This window comes from Plectropomus leopardus, chromosome 8, assembly GCF_008729295.1.
Source record: "Plectropomus leopardus isolate mb chromosome 8, YSFRI_Pleo_2.0, whole genome shotgun sequence".
Taxonomy (NCBI): Eukaryota; Metazoa; Chordata; class Actinopteri; order Perciformes; family Serranidae; genus Plectropomus; species Plectropomus leopardus.
Window position 1 is genome coordinate 13,059,877 of NC_056470.1, and position 19,567 is coordinate 13,079,443.

A 19,567-nucleotide genomic window follows, 5' to 3' on the forward strand; every position below is an offset into this window, starting at 1 on the left:
GTACAAGGAGGTTAGTAAATTACTTTTTAAAATGGAAAAGAAAAAATTCTAATTTTTCAAGACACTGACAACAATGGGTTTTGAAGTATCTGAAATACTGTTGGCATACTGATAATATGGACTGCTCCTCTAAAACTAAAGTCTGATAGAAACCCCACATAATTTACTTCCATCCCATTTCTAACATTGATTTAGGTTTCAGCTCCCCTGCCATTGACTTTCTTTGGAGCTTCATCTGCATGGCATCAGTCGTTCTCAGAATGAGTGTCCACCTCGCCGCAGCTATTGTTCTTTCATGGACCATTAGGTGGACATGAACTCTCTCGCTGTCCTCTCGTGACCCGGTGACACTGGCTGTAAAAGCAAACTGCCCAGCCTCTTCAATAAATTTATCACCTCATAAAGTGGTCAGTGACTGGTCAATGGGACGTGTCGGTCACAGTGTGTGTGCATGTCAGTGGTTTTGTCTGAGTGAAGAGAGTGGGGCTCTGTTCTTTGATAAGAAAGCCTTATAAATCACCAGCTATGATCTTCATTGCATGCATGCTCTGCTGAAGCTTTTGTAGAAAGCTCAGAAAATGTAATACTAACTACTATTATACTAACTACTTAATAAAGTGCACAAACCAAAGTACACAGATGACCTCTGTACACCAAGGTGGTGTAGGTAAGTTAAACTGCATTTATTTTGCAGATCTAATTGAAATTGGGGCTGCAAGTATTGGTTATTAACATTACCAATTATTCTGCAGATTATTTGCAAGATTAATTGATGAGTAAAACTTTAGACTATAAAATGTAAATAAATAAAAAAATAAATAAAAGAAAAACTCTCATCACAATTTTCCCACAGCCCAAAGTGACATATTCAAATGACATCTTTTGTCCAATCAACAGTCCATAACCCAAAGACTCTTCATTTACTGTCGCAAATGACAAAAACAAGCAGAAAATTCTCACATTTAAGAAGTTGGAACCTGCAAATGTCATCTTTTTTTTTTGCTTAAAAAAATGAATTAAACGGTAAGAGATTATCAAAATAGATGGCAATTTTCTTTCTATTGACTGTCCGATTCATTAACTCATCGTCGCAGCTCTAGTTGAAATAAAGCCCTCTTTTACAAGAGAACAGATAACGTATCTAGTCAAAACAAGCATCTAACAAACACACATACACACACACACACACACACACGCACACACACACACACACACTATAATTATTAGGAATACAAGCAAGGAGGGCATTAGAGTCTCTCAGAGGAATGATTTCGATGACTTTAAGATCTGTTGCAGTTCATTTCGGTATTAAGATATACCTGAAAGCAGTTTCCCCCAGTTCAAAACTAGTGTGAGGAACTTATTAAGTCACCCTATCCTGTGATCTGTTGTCATGGTTATTGGCTTTGTATGCATGATAAATATGCCAGAGGCTTAGATGGCAAGGCCTTATAGATAAAGGCACACTTACAGTATAAGGCCTTAGCATCTATAGGCCAAAATCTCAGTAAAAGCCACTTTTTAACTTCACACTCATACCTTTGATACAAAGTGTAAACCCAGCAGGATCGTTTGCATGCAGGGCAAGGGGGACAGAGACAGGATTCATAAAACAGCATAAACAGGTGTAACTATCCTACCTTTTTGATGCAGCTGTCAGGGGAGGCTTCGTCATGGTCATTCATCATCTGCTAAGAAAACACAAACCAAAAAATAATTAATTAATGAAACCAAAAACCCACACCAATATTCAAAAGTGATGAGTAAATATTAGGATAAACCAGGCAACAAGAACTGATTTGATTGAGGAGAACATCTATTTATTAAAGCTTTAAAAGATGATATTGATTCCTGTGCCTCAAAGGGCCTCGGCCCGTGGGTTGTGACTGTCGCTGCTTGATGACATGAGCATAGGGTGTTCACAGTTCATCACACAGACCCTCAGGGCTACAAATGTGACCAGAGGGATATAATAATGGACTGAGAGGTCACAAAAACACACACAGAGGCAAACATAACACTACACACACATATACACACTCACTCTGATGAATGAATGCCCCACAGATTTGACGTTAATTCTCCGCTTCAGCGTTGCAGGAAATTTCGCTGAGACCGTGTCTGTGAGTGTGTGTGTGTGTATGAGTGTGTGTGTATAATTAAGCCTTCAAGCAATATTTACTGGGGGCAGATGGGTGGTAGAATGCTCCCAGTGTCTGCCAGAGGAAATGAAGGAAGTGGGGGAATGATGAAGAGATGGGGCTGCCCTGCTGCAATGAGGGGGCATTTCACATATAATGGCAACCCAGAGTCTCTCTCAGTCTGTCTGTCTCTTTCTCTCCCTCTCTGAAGCCCATTGATGGCAGCTGAGGATCAAAGAAGAGATGCAGACTGTTTTCAGAGCAGTTTAAGTTGGGGCTGGGGATCAGCGTGGCACTTTACCAAGTTTAAGTGAAATTAGGCCTATAAAACTTCCTCAAGCACAGACATACAGCATATCTGAGCCTCCCTTTTCCTGCTCCCTATCCTCCCCATCTGCCCTTTCACAGTAGGTGTGTTGTTTGGGTGTTGTGACAAGACTGGCTGCCTCTACATTAGCGCTGACATATAAAAGTTTGTATTTCCTACACCAGTTTGGCCCACCGTGATTGGGAGAGAGACATTTATCTGCTGTGGAATCTGCCGTGCAAACTGTGGAGCCATTCTTTCAATTCTGGCATACAGTGACTTCTGTTATGCACCTTTCTATACAAGGCCTCAATTCACAGGAGGTGATTATGAATTGTATGAGCTTGTGGATGTTTATGCACAAATGTGCCTCTAGATAAAGCTGTCTATTACTTTCTCCCTAAGACTGTTTATCCCTCAGTAAAATTGAAAAACAGTTATCTGAAATCATAGTTACACACAGAAGTTCACTCTCAAGTTACTCTCCTCTCACTAAACAGTGAACCAGATGGGCCATATGTGCACCGTTGTGCCGTATGGAGTGATTTCCTACATTAAGCTGTCAAGGGATCTGTTTCTCAGCCTGAGCAAATGGGAGCAATTACACCACAGATACTTACAATAGTGTTCTCAGCCTACTTACACATCATCTAAACCTTTACAGAAGCATCCTGTTCCTGAAAACAGTTTCAAACTGCACAACAACTTGTCATCCCCCCACAAGAGATGCCGCGTCCCTCATGGCCAATCAAATTTGTCACATTGTTTTGAGTTGTATCGGAAGCACCCCTATTTTGAGAATGTAAATAGAGTTTTACAGAATTAAGCCAAAAGAAAATGGCATCATATGTTCCACAGATTTGTTACAATGAAACTTTTCATACATATCATATCAAATGTCCTGAAGTAGTTCTGATTCATTGTTAATGAGCTGATTTGTTCCTGAGAGGTGTAGGGGACAGTGGATGGCTTGTCACCTAAGCAAAATGGCGGCCAAGCTGCAGACAACTGTTTGACACCAACAAACAAAATCTGTTGTAGTTTAGCAAGAGTGAGAGAGCTACGTAATTTTCAGTAGGGATTGTGTTACCAAAAGCAAGGTTTTTTGCAAGATGTCAGCGGGATTTCCAGCTTTAATGTGCGACCAAAAGCGTATCTTTTTAAGTGAACTATCAGCGTTAATTTCAGTAGGGACTGTGTCAACAATAGCAAATGTTTTTGCAAGACAACAGCATTCCTTGTGGCCAATTTGCCACAAAAAGTATTTTTTTTCTAGCAATCACACCTGTGATTGTGACACTAAAAGCAGGTATTCATAGAAATGTAACATTTTTAACATATCCGTTACAACAAAACAAAAGAGTAGTTAATAGTGTCAACAAGTGATTGAACATTTGCAGGAATCTTATTTATCAGCAGATAAGAACTCTGGCCTCTACGCAGCATCTTTTGAGGATGTGTATGTGTATGTCTTGATAATCAAGCTTTTTGCAAAAAATAGCCAAAGGTTAACAAACAAAAGACAACAATTACAAAATGGTCATTTTGCCTTAAAAAAATTAAACCAACCAAACAACAACAACAACAACAAACCGTATTACTCTGTTTTTTGTTTACTTAATTATTTCGTGGAATACACAGTATAACTCTTTATTGCAACAGCTGTGTTGGGTAAAGCAGAGGGGATTCCAGAATGACTATTTTATAGAAAGAAAGACATTAAGTTAATGTATCTGCTTTGTAAGTAAAAATGTGCTTGTGAACTTAAAACATGGCACTAGAGAAGATAGTAAAATAGAGAGAGAGAGAGCGTAAGAGAGAGAGAGGGATAGAGAGAGCACTCCCTCTTTCTTGTAATGCACAAGACCAGCTGCAACAGTTTACAAACCCAACAGCTTGGCTGGGTCGTCCAAAATGCTACCAGGCGTTCAACAACTATAGGACAATTTCTGGACTTTCCCCCTGTTCTGTTCAGCTACATGCCAAGTGTAAATATGTGTGTGTATCAAATTGTGCAAGAGTAACCCAAAACTGTAGAAGACATGCAAGCAGACATGAGCGGTTTTACTGATGCCTTAATGTCTTTCAGCTTCAGGTGGGGGGTCGGGACGGTGTGGGCTCTCTAGCGTCCAAACCTCAATGTCGACTCCAGAAACACTGAGCTGACTGTCAGGGAAATAGTAATTATAATGCTTCCTGGCTTTGAATGCTATGCAATTGTAATCCACATTGTTTGTCTGTTGAAAAGTTACCCAGTGAGGGTTTTTTCTGTGAAAAGATTGCTGGTGAACAGGGTTTCCAGATGGGGATAGCAAGGGCTTGTGCAATGATGACAGTAACTGAAACACAGAGGCAGGTGGAGATGCTCTTTCAACACTGGTATACTGTATGCACACACACACACTCTCACATATATACACTAACACACATACCAGACAAACACAGACAGACAGAAACACACACAGAATAGCTTAGCCCTGCAGCAGGACCCCACCAAGAAAATAAATAAGCTATTAATTAGGGAGGGAAAATGCGATTGGTCACTGACTGGCGGTGCTATGATTTATTGCACATGTCACCGTCATCTCAAAGTGACTTTTACTCTGGGTCGGTGAGACAGATCCAAATAGAGACTGGCCTATGTTGAGAGAGATAGATTTTCCACTACACAGAGAGAGGTAAAATTGTCCATTTGTTCAGTATCTAGCCTGCTGAATGCTGACATGCCAATATGTCTTATGGAAAAGAGAAAACACTGAAGCGAGAGTAATTAGAAAGTGTGTGTAAGTGTGTGTCTGGGCACACAAACTTCTCTCTCTGGCCCGTATGACCTCAAACATAAACAAATCCAGTCGTGGCTTGATGAAAGTGCAGCCACCTGCAGAATCCCTCTACCAAGAGCTGTCCAGATCCTCATTAGGGGTGTGCATACATGTGTGTATTTGTGTATGTGTGTGTATCTCACTGTGTCTGTGGTGTGTGTTTTCACACCAGGCAGGAGGGAAAACCCCACCATTATTAGTGTTTCATAGCGCAGCTTTTGTTATTGGACAGAGTCAGGAGTTTTTCAGCACCACTTTAGCACCATTCGTATTGACATGCCATGATGACCAAGCGGACAAAAGAAAACACGACATAGGGAGAGACACTCAGTGAGTGGACTGCCTCGTTGTTTTTACAAGGCCTGTCACAGTCTAAAACACATGACGGAGCAAAATCCCGCTCAGTTTATTTCCAGAACTCATTTAAGGTGAAAGAAATGGTCCATGAGAGTTTCTCTATAGGGCCTGTAAAGCATATGTGGTGGGTTTGCACGTAAAACTCCAGTAAAACCTTGAGAGAATGACCCGAATATCCTGACTTCCAGACACACCAATGAGAAGGTTGAATACTGCCAGCTTTACACCAGAAGACTTTTCAAGTGATTTTACTGTTATGGACAAATATTCAATGTCAGAATAAAATCCAAGATAGTTTTACCTCAGCTGGTGCACGCTCTCCTGATCTTTATCATTCGATTTCAGGTGATAATAAAACATGTTTAATACTATGTAACATATGTAACTTTTTAGTTTTAGTTTAATAGATGTAACCTTTCGGTCTGGGTTCATCCAAATAGTGAAGTTGAATGACGTGAATATTGTCAGAAATCAATAGCTGCACTCTCTTCAGCACCAAACAAGAGGCAGCAAACCAGGTAGACACTAAACATGCAGAGGACTCTGGGGAGGTGCAAGAACATAAACAAGTCTTTTTTTTGTACTGTTGGAAAGAAATTGGTGGAATTGTGTAGTGAACAAGAGTGTTTAATTTGGCGTGTATGAGATCCACCAACCGCAATTTATTTTAGTGCAAAATCTTAATTTTTGCAATGGTTTACCTCTCATTCCCCCAGTCTCCTTCCAATAAAGCAGAGCAGCTTACCAATGGAGGCTGTTAGCAAGTTGAGACAATAAAATCTAAAATGTAAAGTTTGGATGTGAATACAGTTGGTCTCTATGGGTTATATTGGTTTGTATACTGGTTGTTTGAATACTTTTGACATATGACATTTTTTATCTTGTGGTTCTAGAGTTATGTGTTTCTGCGGACACTTAAGGCATTGATAATATGTCATATTTCCTAAAGTTAGTTTGGTGATATATTTTCCACCAGGAGCAGAACAGGAAATGATCTCAAAAGGAATCCAGTTGTAGTCTTAAAAATAGTGACTGCAAGATCACCAGATCACTTGGTTATCAGACTTTAGTCTTTTAAAAGTATTCAAAGTCTTCTAGTGTATGGTAGGCAAACGTAGTCATAGTAACTAGAAGAGAACCGTACAAAGCTTGCTCATCATCATCCTCAGGCGAGGAGAAGAAGAGGGCCCCACTTGGAGGTTTGCGCCGTAGGAAAATGTTAGCATTCTGTTGCCAAAAACAATTCTCCTCAACTCTGGATAATATGAGGCAATACAGCAACACGGCCCAATGGATGGCTGCGGATGTCACAAAGCCACAAGTTTCCAAAAAGAACTAGCAGCAAACAAACCTCAGGGCTTTTTGAACCAGGACCCTGACTGACAACTCACTGGCTGCAAGAGCCACACCAAGAAAGCCACAAATTGAAAGTTTTGCTACGCATTTATTGGGAACTTTTGCAGCTTCTTGGCATATTGACAGGATTTCATTGTGGTGGCAATGCCCTGGATGGATTATTGATCTTTTTGACGTATAGATGGGAGAGGAAACGGTCTTTCACTGTGGGTCGTGTTGAATAATAAACTGCAGAGAAAGTATATTTGTGTCAAAGAGTGAGAAAGTAGGAGAAAAGGAAAAATGAAAGGGGAGGCTCTGTTTTTCATTGCTGGAGCCTTTAAAATAGGAGCTAACCATCATGTCAAACATGATCTCAACAAATGGATCTGACTCCTCCGACTCCCAAATACTGGCAAATCTGATTGGAACACTTTACAATCAATGAAACAGCGCGACTGCTCCAAAAAAGGAAGAAAAAGTGGGGATATCAAGTCGCCAGTGTTTTCCTCTGCTATCTTTCGAGGTCCCTGATAATGAACCTTTTACACATTCCTGACAGAATCTGTTAGAGACTGTTTGACTAAGGATACATGTCCGATTCAGTCTGCTTTTTAGCATCAGGTCAGATGGTGCCTGGTTTTACTTCCAAGTCCTTTCTTTGCCTTGTCCTTTAAAAGGGTGTAAAATGGGGCTATTTCGGGACTTCCCAGAGATAGGGGCCTTGACAGCTGACCCAAAACAAGACCAGAGCTATGACTTCTTAAAAACATACCTCAACAATGAGATTGCTCACAGAGCTTAAGTGGGGAGGTGGGGAGACTAAGGCAGGAGAGGAGGAAACAGGGCAGAAATTTGCACTGCTAAATACCAGGAAACTGGGCGTCCATCAGATAAGATATATTTATGATGACTTTAATATGTGGAAGACTTGAGGTGCTTCGGCCAAGGCAAACATCAGGGGGAGTCCTGATAGGAAACTTTCTCTCTTTGGCTCCCTCTCTTTCTCTGTCTTAGTTGATAGTGAAGGTAATTAAGAATATAATCACTCTTTGGTTCCTTATCTCTGTCTCCACTTTGCTGCAAAGGTTAATGTGAGAAAATCACACAGTTCATTGGTAAAAGAAAAAGAAACTGATGCCAAAGGAATGCATGAGATGCCATTGTCTGAAAGAAAGAGGAGAGATCAGATTAGTTCAACACTTATCAAAACCACACTAAAGCTAACACTGTTACCCAACCCTACATCCAGATGGGTCTATGCAGGGTGCGGCCTGTGACGGAACTGAGAACTGTTGGTGAGATAGAGCTTAGCGCACAAAGGTTAGATTTGGAAGGCAAACACTCTGAACTATTGTGTGACTCTGGAAAGTCACGGCCACTTGTCAAACACAAACGGCTGATATTTACAGAACGAGCGTTGACCCTGGGTGTCCTAAGAGTCTTTGTGTGATTTATGAAGAAAATGCCACAGTGAAATATCCTGGCAGGGTTTGCATTGATTCCGGACAGGCTTGTCTCATCATTTCAATGTCCTGTATGATTCACAGTTCTTGCATAGACATGTCTGGTTTAGGTGCCACACATTTCACACTTGGTACAAATGAGCAGATTAAATATTTGTATTACATCTGAAAGTTGTGCTGTTTGAACTCATTTCACAATAAGAAAGTGATGTTACAAGGTGAAGTTTGCAGCAAACAAACCTTGGTAGAGAAGCTCATTTTCCTGAATAAGAGAATGAGAGGAATCCATAGGTTGGTGGAGGGAGACCAGGATTCTACAAATTTATTAAAAGGGTCATATTTTCATGGGGGCCTTGTATGACCATCCATCATGACGTCCAAGGCCCCTTATCCTTTTAAGGCTGTTGACTCTGAACTTGATATCGACAGAACCATACAGATAAATTATCTGCTTAGCCTTCACTTTATTGATAAGTCATTTGGGCAGATGATCAGTAATAATCATAAGTGAATAAGGGTGCACCGATAGATCTTGTGCTAGCAGATGTTGTGACAGCTACAGGCTTGAGGCCCAATAAATAATCCTACCTTTTGGCCTAAGAGGATTGCCGACACAGCATCGGCAGCTGCCGAGGCATGCCTTTCAGATAATGATATATCACGTTCTCCCTCTTCATTTTGATAAAGGTTGCATTTTATTGATATGTGGCAGCAGGGAGAAAAATAATATTGCCTTATTTCTAATGATCTCCTATTCTTCCCATGACATGGATTGCCTCTGAGCAACCAGGGGGTTATGGGAGTAAGATTTAGGGTCTTGACTCGAGGGCATATAGATTGAATCAAAGGTCACGCCACGGATACTTTTCATTTCCCATACCTCAGCTGAGCGTGATGCTTGTGCAGCCTGTGCATATATGAATGTTTACATTTATGCGCTACATAAATCTGATATCGTCTTTTCAGCTCAGCAATGTCATATGTTTCATATCCCCATTTCCTGTTGCAAACTGAATTTGTGTATTTAGAAACATACACCAGACCACACTGTCTGTCCCTCTGTCTTGTGCCAATATGAATCCCTAATTCAAACCAGGAATTCCTTTAGGTAGGTAGAAAGGGACGCAGAAACACAGAGAGGGGGATCTCTCATCGCACCAGGGGCTTTTCTGGACAGCAGCCACTGAAATATTGTCACGTGACGACGGATAACTGGCGAGTAAATTGCAAATCGTTTATCGGGGTCTGGCTAAATATTTACACCGTTTGCATATTTCAACATAAACAGGAATATGCTTTTCATTCCCCCACTCTCCCTCTTTCTTTAAATTCAATATACGTACAGGAAAAACAAGCTGGCTTAAACAAGAAGACTGGATGCGGACACAAGTTAGACAGAGTGCACGACGGAGGGAAATGAGGAAAAAGGAAAATACAATAATTTTAAGAAAACTAGTATCTGTACTTGTGTGTGTTAGTCGGTCAGGCATCCTCCTGCAAATCCATCCTGTGGCTTTTCTGCATTTTTGACCACACACACATACACACACATATAGTACTAGGAGCTTGGGCGCGGGCCCAAACATAGAAGTGAAAAGTCTCTAGTGACTTGAAGGCTAAGTGCATGTATATATGGGTCAGTGCCCAGGACAAGCAGGGCTTTCTTTAGGGCTCGGAGGGTTTATTCCAAGGTCAAGCCCTACACACGATGATGATCATGATGATGATGATGATGATGATGATGCTTAAGAAGGCCAAAGCCATGCCGAGTGACTGGCTGATGAGATTTCTTTAGCAGATAAACAAACAAGCCCTGACCATTGATTTCCTGCTCAGAGGTACGTGTGTGTTTTTGTTTGTGTGCAGCAGCATACTTTGGAGATATGAGTTTCATTTGAGACTAATTATTCACATGCTATAACCATTACATAATTACAGAAGTAATGGTTATGCAGATCAGTTATCAAACACCTCTCACAACTTGTCTGTTGTCAGTACACTCGAAATATCCTGCTAGTTTTGAGCCTGTCTTCACTCTCTCAATGGTCTTTTTGTACTGGTGTGGCCTCTGTGTTTACAGGGAAGATGAAGAGCTTAGATGTTAGGTCATCAGTAGGACAGAGGTGAATAGTGTGGTGTGTGCTGAGGAGTAAAGAGTAAACAGATCCTAGTGTTCATAAGACATTCTTTGTTAAAGTTAGGTAGTCTGTGTTTTTAGTTGCTTTTATTGTATCAATACATTTCAACATACACCAAATGCTTTATTAACCATAATGTGACTGACACTGTCCCTCCTTTTAGTAAAACTAACTAACCGTCGGAATAAGGAGTGTTTTTTGGTGATGACTGATTTATCATTCTGCAACATCATCAGCAAGTTAAAGGGACACTTCGCCAATTCTCAACCAGCTTTGTCACATAAAAATGTGTATAGTATGTGTAAATACTTTGTATAAAACTTCCCTCTATCTTGCCAGTAACCAGACCTCCTTGCTCATCCCCCAGCTGACTGTAGGGCTGTTGCCCGAACTACAGATTGTACTTCCTCATTTCTGTATTCCCACCACAATGGACACAAAATATAGAAGTGGACTGAGAGAGTGAGACCCCCTCCTCTCTCTCTCTCTCTCTCAAACTCAAATGTTAAAACTAGGCAGTGCTGATCAATTATAAATATATATATTTTAGTGCACCGTACTTACTGATTGTTTGTTACCACCTGGTGACTATATTGCTTCCCGTGTCAACACAGACAGCCTCGATTTATGTCCCCCACCAGTGGGAGTGTTTATTGTTCCGGCAAGGCACAGTGCATTCTGGTAGTTGTAGGTTTTCTACCTCTTAAGTAAAAGTAAATAACACAGCCTTTCTCTTGGTTTCCTCTGGTAATGTAGCATCAACTTTAAAAGTATTCGTGTCTCTCTAATGCATACACAGCAGAGATTTATGAAAAGACCATCTTTCCAGTGGTGAAATACTTCAATCGAAACCTTTTTTTCAACAGTGTGACTCCAGTACCACTGACTGAAGCACGTAGACGATATAAATACCAACAATAATAACAGCAGCTTAATGGCTGTAATGGCCGCTATTAGCATGTGCATTATTTTGAGTATGATTTGGAGATAAAACACAAAAAGCATTTGTGTTTAGCAAATGGACTGTAACTAGTGCAGTGTTTATCCTTGTGATTTCTTTTGGTGGCCAATCAGATTATTTGCACGGTGGAAACATATAAAGTACGGAGCAGTTGGGCCAGCTGCTACTGCCAAAAGATACTGTCTGGATGTACTAGCTACAAATGGTTTCTTTCACTAAGGTGGCCAGTGAGGAACACATTTTGCATGGGGTTTATTCAAAGGAAAAATTACTGCCATATGCATATAATGGCCCTTAAATCGTGATATGATTATTTTTAAATTCTGTTCTTCCAACAGTCATAAAGTAAATGAAAACTTAAATATACTCTAAAAACAGCATAAAGCTTCCATCTACAACAACTGAATAGTGACAACTTTTCTTAGATTATACAAAAAATAGTTTTGTAAATTGCCATCCTCCACAACTAAACTAAAACAAAATTATACACTCTGAGGTACTGAAAAATGTGAAGAGCATCTACAATTTGAAACTCCAAGGTAACACTGAGAAATAATTGATCAAACCCGTTGTGAAAATGTCTTGATTTGCTTAGACTAACATTTGTTGCTGCACAGCAACCTCTTTGGGGCCAGTGTTTTTTCTTCTTTCCAACCCTCCCTCTGTCTTTCTGTACACACACTCTATTTATCCTTGCTTTCAAGAGATAGCAACATTTATCACCACGAGAGCTGTCTCCAAGTCCACAGGATCAACCCATCACCTCCACAATAAATGTCAAGCTGTCATGATTTATGCAGCTAATGAAATTGATTAGATGGCTACAATGTCCCAGAACACTGTAATCGCGTGATTCACTACTGTCCTGTTTACTCAACTTTGCTTCAAAGATCAACGTCTCTGTATCTGGGAAGAAACCAGCACTGGGTGGTCAAAACTGGTTGTAAGACATCTCATCAACCACCACTCAACAATGATACAGTTACATCTTCGGAGCCTCTGTCATCAGTCTTTATGGTTTGGCCTTGAGGACTCTTCGGAGACGATATAATTGAGTGGAGATAATGTAGCAGTCCCACTCCCTTGTACAAAGGCCATTGTCTGATGTTTTTGCCATCAAAACCCAAGATGAGTTGAAGTGTCACTGACTTTGATAATTTCAGGGCTGGTTTCAGACTTCAAAAGATTGTGTTGTAATGATGTTGCAAAAGCAATGATATGGTGCTGCTGGCTATCCTGGGGCACCAAATGGAAAAACTTTGCACGACGGTGGACTTTGTGGCGATAGACACTGCCAAGTAGATTTTGAATATCTGACAGATACCTCATGTCATTCCAAAGTTCAATTTCTCTTTTGACATAAACCAGATACTCTGATATCAATACCAAGGATCCAAATTTTGAGCACTCCATCACAGGCGTGTCAGACTGCCGAATACTCTACACTTTGTCAAAGACAAAACCCACATCTAATAATATAAGTCAATGCAAATATCTATTCAGTTGACCTTCGGGCTCATCACAATGAGTTTATTAGCTGGGCCATATAAGGTGAAGGCCCTTTACAACCCTGTTAGTGTGAAGCAGAGACTATCTCTGTCACTGAGATTGATGTTGCCTCGCTTATCGAGCGCTTCCATTATCAGCAAAAACCTTCAGCAAGGGATACTAAGTCCCATTTGCACACCTCAGACGCAAGACTCATCAAACTTCACAGGTCTTTATCATGGTCATCACCAGCCATTGAAATCTCTTATCATTATTATCTTCATTGGTGTCCGTGATATCGGTTTTGTTTTTTAATGCGGAGCAATCATCCTCCTTCTGGCTGTTAGAATAACAAAGGTAAGACATGAGCATGTAGGATGCTCTGCTTCGGTCTCTGAACTCAGGTTTATAGCTGTCTGTCTTCCTGGCCAGTCCATGAGATGATGACAGATGACTTTATGGGGGGAGTTGCATGGTCACAACTTGGAGCCGGGACTTTCCATTAGTCATCTAACTAGAGCAATCAGCTTGGAAAATGTTTGTGAACACCCTCTCGACCCTCTTTTTTCTTGTTTTTGTATCTGCAAGGCCAGAATGTAAGCTATTCTTCGCCCACGCTTTAGTCTATTTCAATAACAAAAAAGACCAAATAAACTGAGAGAAGGGAAGAAACGGATTTTGGAACCGTTCACTCATTAGATTTCTTCTCATTTTGGCCCCTGCAGTTGTAATAGATGACTGAAGGAGAATTATTGGACAAAGGAGGAGGGAGGGCGAGGGGCAAGCTTAGTGAGAGGAAACTTATCTGTCCTTGGGCTGTGGGACAGAACACAGTGCCGGCTTTATTCGGCATCTCGGCTCTGTCGTTAAGGAACGATGACACACTCCTCCAGGCCCACATTAATCTTTAACAGTGTGATTTCTAAAATAACACCAGTGTTTTCCCTAAGGCACGTGGAGAGAGAAGGCCCTGCTCAGTCCTGCCGAGCTCTGTCAAGGTTTTTCTTTTTTCTCACACCGCTAACATTGGATAGTAGAGAACAGGGGGAGAGGTTAGAAAACTAAAAAGATGAACATGAACTTTGCACAGAGAGAAAAAGAAGAGACAGGGAGCATATAGTGGAGTGGATTCTAGCTGTTAAAAGCCCTTGACCTCACTTACTCAGCCTGACAGTGGCAGCTCCAGTGGCTCCCTCGCGCCACACATTATTGTTGTTAACAGTGTTATCACAGGGCTGCCCTGGGCAAGATAAAGACTGTGGCTGCTGATGGGCCTAAAGTGAATGAGGGACTGGCTGCAGACACATAGACAGAGGGGAGTGTCAGTCAGCCTGCCCCTGGTTAATGACAGTGGAGAGATAGAAGCTGAAACAACATTTTGTGGGGAGCTGTGTGTGTTTAACAGCAGGCTGGGAAAGGGAAAACGGGTGAAATAGGACAGTGCCACTAATGTTGTTTGGGTTTTGGGAGCCAGACAGGAATCTCTCTTTCCCCCTCTCGATATCAGGGCCGAGGGAGGTAGCTTAGCCGCTTGCTAGTGACCATTACACAGCATGATAGCGCTGCAGCTTTGAGGTTTCCCATCAGGACAAGCAGGGGGCCCCATAAGGCACAAAGAAAAAGATGGAAGATCTAGTGAGCTGATTCTGACAGATAACCGAAGCCAAAACCACCAGCTCATGAAGCCAATGGATTCTTGCAAACATCTTGTCTTACCATCTCGTCCCCTTTATCTCTTCTCACCCGCTGTCTTGATACAGTATATCTTGTTTCTCAGCATTCTAAATGCAATAGATGTGAAACTGATAAGACTGTTCCCTTTATAAGACTTTTTGAAACATTTTTAAGGCTGTTAAGCTGTTGGGTAGGCTTATCCCGACTGTAGCATTGAATAACTTCCATGTGCATTTAATTTCTCATCTCCTCCCTCCTTCCTCTGTCTCCTTTCCGCTGAGTGCTCCACACAGTATACAGAAGGCCGGGCCAAGGCTAACATGTATCTATAATGTGTTCGTCTCAGGCAGCCCCCTGAGGAGTGGAGCGCTGCTCTGGCTCCCTGGCACAGCGGACAATGTGGGTGTTGTGTGGAGGAGCTGGCTGGCTGTACACTCACAGACAAGTCAATCTGGGGCCACTGCTGAACTGCTGCCTGTCCTGCAGCTCTAGTGCCTCAATAAGACCCCTCTTCACAGATTTAAAAAAATGCTTCCCTTATTTGTTTTGCATTAATTTAAAAAAAATGACTTTTTCTTCTACTCTACATGCTGGATTTGATCTGTTCTCACCCCTCACACTCAGTGCAGCATGCTTTCTTTTATGGGCTTGTGTGTCTCTATAAGTGTGTGTGTATGTGTGCATGTGTGTGCGTGTGTGTGTGTGTGCCTACATGAGTGCTCCTTTTCACAGTGCTGACACCCGGCAGATTGAGACATCAGGCGCCTGCTCGCTGTGGTAAATTAGCCATTCTTCTCGCAGGCTAATTGGAAATCTAAATGTTTTGCAGGGGGAGAGAAGAGCTGTGAAGGAATGTGCTCTGCCTGGGAGCGGAAAATCAGATTACAGATTTTTTTCCCCCAATATTTCTATTCAGTGATATTTGATATGAATTTACTCTGATCATTGCTATGTTGAGGGAAATCACAAAGAACAAAACATATTAAGCGAAGAGTGGGAATGCAGTGAACAATGTTTATCAAGAGCCCTTTGTGGAGACGCATTCCCATCCTGAAACCCTTGCCACTTTTAATGAGCAAACACTCAAAGCTCTGAATTAGAGGCAAATACATTTCCATGCATAATGACCCAACCAAAAAAAAAAAAGGAGAAAAAAAAGCATTAATTACAGTGCCTCCATCTACATAATTCAGGATAAAATATGAAACAAAAAATGCCACTAACACTAATTGACTAATTCATCACAGGCCCTTGTTGGTAAATGTTCTTCCCTGCTTGAGTTGTTTCAGTAAAATGAAAACATTTGCATAAAGTTGAGGTTTGAGGCCCGCCAGTAAACACTGAAAAGTAAGACCAAATATTGTTAAACAATGCAGCATTTCTTGATGTAATAATTCTAAATTCTTAGCCCTTTAGGAATGAGTTATGTTGTTCAAAGAAAAAAGAAATCTCTTTCATGCAATTAATGTTGTGAAACATGTATGAAGTATAAAATAAAGAGAAGAAGTATACATTTCATTCATTTAGATTTTTATTTTTTGAAGAATATCATCTATTAAGTCTGTGTCAGAGCTTTATTTTTATTTATATATTTTTTGCGTTTTAGGCGATATTTTTCAACGAGTCAAAACCGAACAGCTTGCTAAATTTCCTGTCAAGCATCATCTTCAAAGTATCTTGACAAGTCAAAGTGGTGTGACTTTGTTCTCTATAGGCAGACAGTCCTGTGAATGTGGCCGGAGGCTGGCCCGTGCACAGTTATGGGCGGTACTCCCCGTTGTTGGGGGTGAGTTTGAGGTGCTGGGAAAAAAGGGCCGTGCATTCACAGTAAATGAAGCCTTGTGAGTAACCGTGGAGAGAGTGCTTCTTAACTGATGAGTCCAGAGACAACTTCCCAGATCTTCTCTGCCACATGGAGACACCCACAATGCTAAAGACCTACTGCCATCTTTAGAGCGAACCACAGAAAGCCACTGAATGGCTCAGTTTTAGCCTCAGCCATGAAAACAAATCTAAACACTGTGAATTGCGTTTTGTCTCATTCTTCTTAATTGGCAGCAGCAGGTTTTTGCCTCTTTTTCTTCTCCGTTCAATATGAATAAATGCGACAAGCTTCTGATCCCGGCTTTTCAGCCTATGACTGTTTATTTATCTATTTCAACTACACCCAAGGGAACAAAAGGCATGCAGAATGGCCACTGACAGCCATGTCGAATATCTCTTTCTGCCAAATCTGGCTGTTTTCTCTCACTGCTGTCACTTGATGTCTTTATGCAAGGCTGAGAGTTCACCACGATGAAAAGGGTGGGGGCGAGCTGAGTGAGTGACCCCCACAGGAGGGGAGTATTAAAAGTAAAAAAGAGAGCGAGAGCAAGGGATGGATGAACCAGAAGGCGGGAGAAAAGTAGAAGGGGGAGAGGGGGCACCCCTGCCGGGTCCCAGGCATCTCGGCTGGCAGTCCCCATCTTGGCTTCAGACGGCTTTTGTCAAAGAGGGGAAAAGAGGGTCTCTTCTTCACTTGGGCACAGGACAATAGACGTTTTGTCAGTCAGGGAGGGGGTGTCGTTGGGGGAGTATGAGAGATGCTGAAAGAGGAATAAAGCCAAGGACCCATCTTCACAAGGGGTGGGGTGGCGGCGGTGGGCAGCCCTTTGGGACTGGGCAGATGTTGAGACGAGGATGATTTATTAGCCTTAGTGTCCTTGGTGGCACTTGGCCACCATCCCAGATTCAGGAGTGAGAGAGTGACTGAGAGTAAGACATGGGGAACAGGCGGAGGAGGAGGAGGAGGGCAGCTATGTATCAGAGACATCTTAATACCTTCTATGGGCATGGGGCGCTTCTTGCTCTCCGACCGTCATGGTATTTTTGCCCGATTCTCTTGAAGAAAAACAACTTGGTTGGGAGTCATCTGCATCACTGAGCTGGACCTTGTCTCACCCAGCATTACCCTCGCCCTCCAATCCCCCCCCCCCCGCACACACACACCCTGCAACAGACCCAAACACACAGACTGTGTGTGCTGCCCTTGCTGCACCACCACCATCACCACCATCGCCTCCCCTGCTTATATAAAACAACAAATTACCAAATTAACATTCCCAACAGCCCTTACTCTCCCCTTCACAGTTCTGGGCAGAGGCACTCTCAAACTTGCCAGAAAACAAGTGTAAAAGAGAAAGCATTCTATGGGTGCATGTGGCTGTGTGTGTGTATGTTTGTGTGTATTATGCGTGTTTTGCATGCGTGTGTGGTCAGGGAGATCTCCACTTGTTGCTTCTGTTGCTAAAAAGGGTAAAACCTAAAATAAAGGAGTTTAAAAAGTGCATTACTGTGCAGCTGCAGATCCATGTAGCCTTAGCCCTGTGCTGTAATTGGGTGGTGTCACATGTTTTAAGTCTCAGCGTGTCATCCTGTCATGCCACCCATGAAGACCCATGAGCTTGAGCACATGTGTGTCAGAAGCTACTGAACCTAAAGTGAGAAGAAATTCCTCGGTGCAGACCTTCCTGAACTTTTTTCCAGTTTTTTATACTGTGTGAGTGCCCCTTTCCATCTCTCCCTCGTACTTAATCCAACTCTGCCCCCCTTATACACACACACACACACACACACACAATTTCCCTGAACTTGACCTCCCAATTTCTCTCCCTACCCTTCTTAAAGTCCTCTCTGTCTTTTACTCTCGTCTCCTCTCCTCCCAGCAACATTTAATCTTGCGACTTGTTTGTCCACCCCATTTCCCAGCCCTCTGCTGACAAACTGTAGGAGGGTTACTTAAAGTAGTGAAGGAAAGTTTGGACAGCTTTCATCAAGGATACCCAGGGGGAAGATTGATTGGCAAAGTAATTTACTGCCCAGTGTCCGTTCAGCACTCCTTGTGCTCTGCCTCTCTCCCTGCCCTTCTCCTGATCCATCTATCCATCCGTTCATTCATCTCCAACTCTTTATAAATCCATACCTGCTGCCTGGAGGGAAAGGTCTTGATGGGAATGACAGTGATTGTGTGCGTCTGTGTGTGTGTGTGTGTGTGTGTGTGTGTGTGTGTGTGTGTGTGTATGAATGTGTGTGTGTGTTTCAATGAAAAGGTCTGCAGGTTTGCATGTAAGGCTGAGAGGCTGGAGTCTCGGTGACCACTGTCACAGATGAAAAAGACTTATTGTCTTCGGGTTGACAAGGAGATTGGTTAGACGGCTGCGATTGTACATGTGTGTACGTGCACATGTGACATGAATGAGGAGAAGGGTCATCTATCATCTAAAGAGAAAGACTGAGGAGGGGCTGGAGCAAAAGGCAAGAGAAAGGAGAGGTTGCGGGGGTCAAGTCTCCGTCACTCTCGCTGTCTTCTGTTCTCTCACCATCAACCTCACGGCGACTGACCACTCAGCGGACTCCACTTGAGTCTTGCCACGGCTGTTCTCCCTTGCAAACCTTTCCCCCCTTTCCACAGGGCCCCCGGAAACTTTTGTTCCGTTCATTAGTACAACAAATACATACAGATGCTCAGGGAAGGAGGACGCGGAGAGAGAAAGGATTTCTAAGCACATGCTCCCCCCCAAAATGACTGCTGATTTGGAGACAATCTGCTTCTTTGTAAACAAACGGCATGCCGAGGAGCTCATGCGAGAAGTGGTCTCATTATTCAATGTAAACGTGGACAGTTAAGTGTTTAAACAGGGTATTAGTGATAGGATGGTCTGTGATTTGCTTTACTTATTTTCAGGTTAATAGTGGAAATGCAGGATGGAAAAAAAAAGGGCAAATGCGGCATGTGACAATGAAACGGACACCCATGAGTAATGGTAAACTGACAAGGGCTTGGGGACATCTAGAAATGCTGAGGTACTTATTTTAAGGTCTGTGTGTGTACGCAAGTGT

At 42.2% G+C, this 19,567-nt stretch overlaps 1 protein-coding gene across 1 annotated transcript in view; it reads right to left on the reverse strand.

The window, feature by feature from the left end:
- Positions 1–19,567, reverse strand: part of LOC121946406 (histone-lysine N-methyltransferase PRDM16-like) — a 129,647-nt gene that overhangs the window by 68,260 nt on the left and 41,820 nt on the right. The window contains exon 3 of the mRNA XM_042490954.1: positions 1,641–1,691. Within this exon, the coding sequence (XP_042346888.1) occupies positions 1,641–1,691 (51 nt within the window). The remainder of the gene's footprint in view (positions 1–1,640; positions 1,692–19,567) is intronic.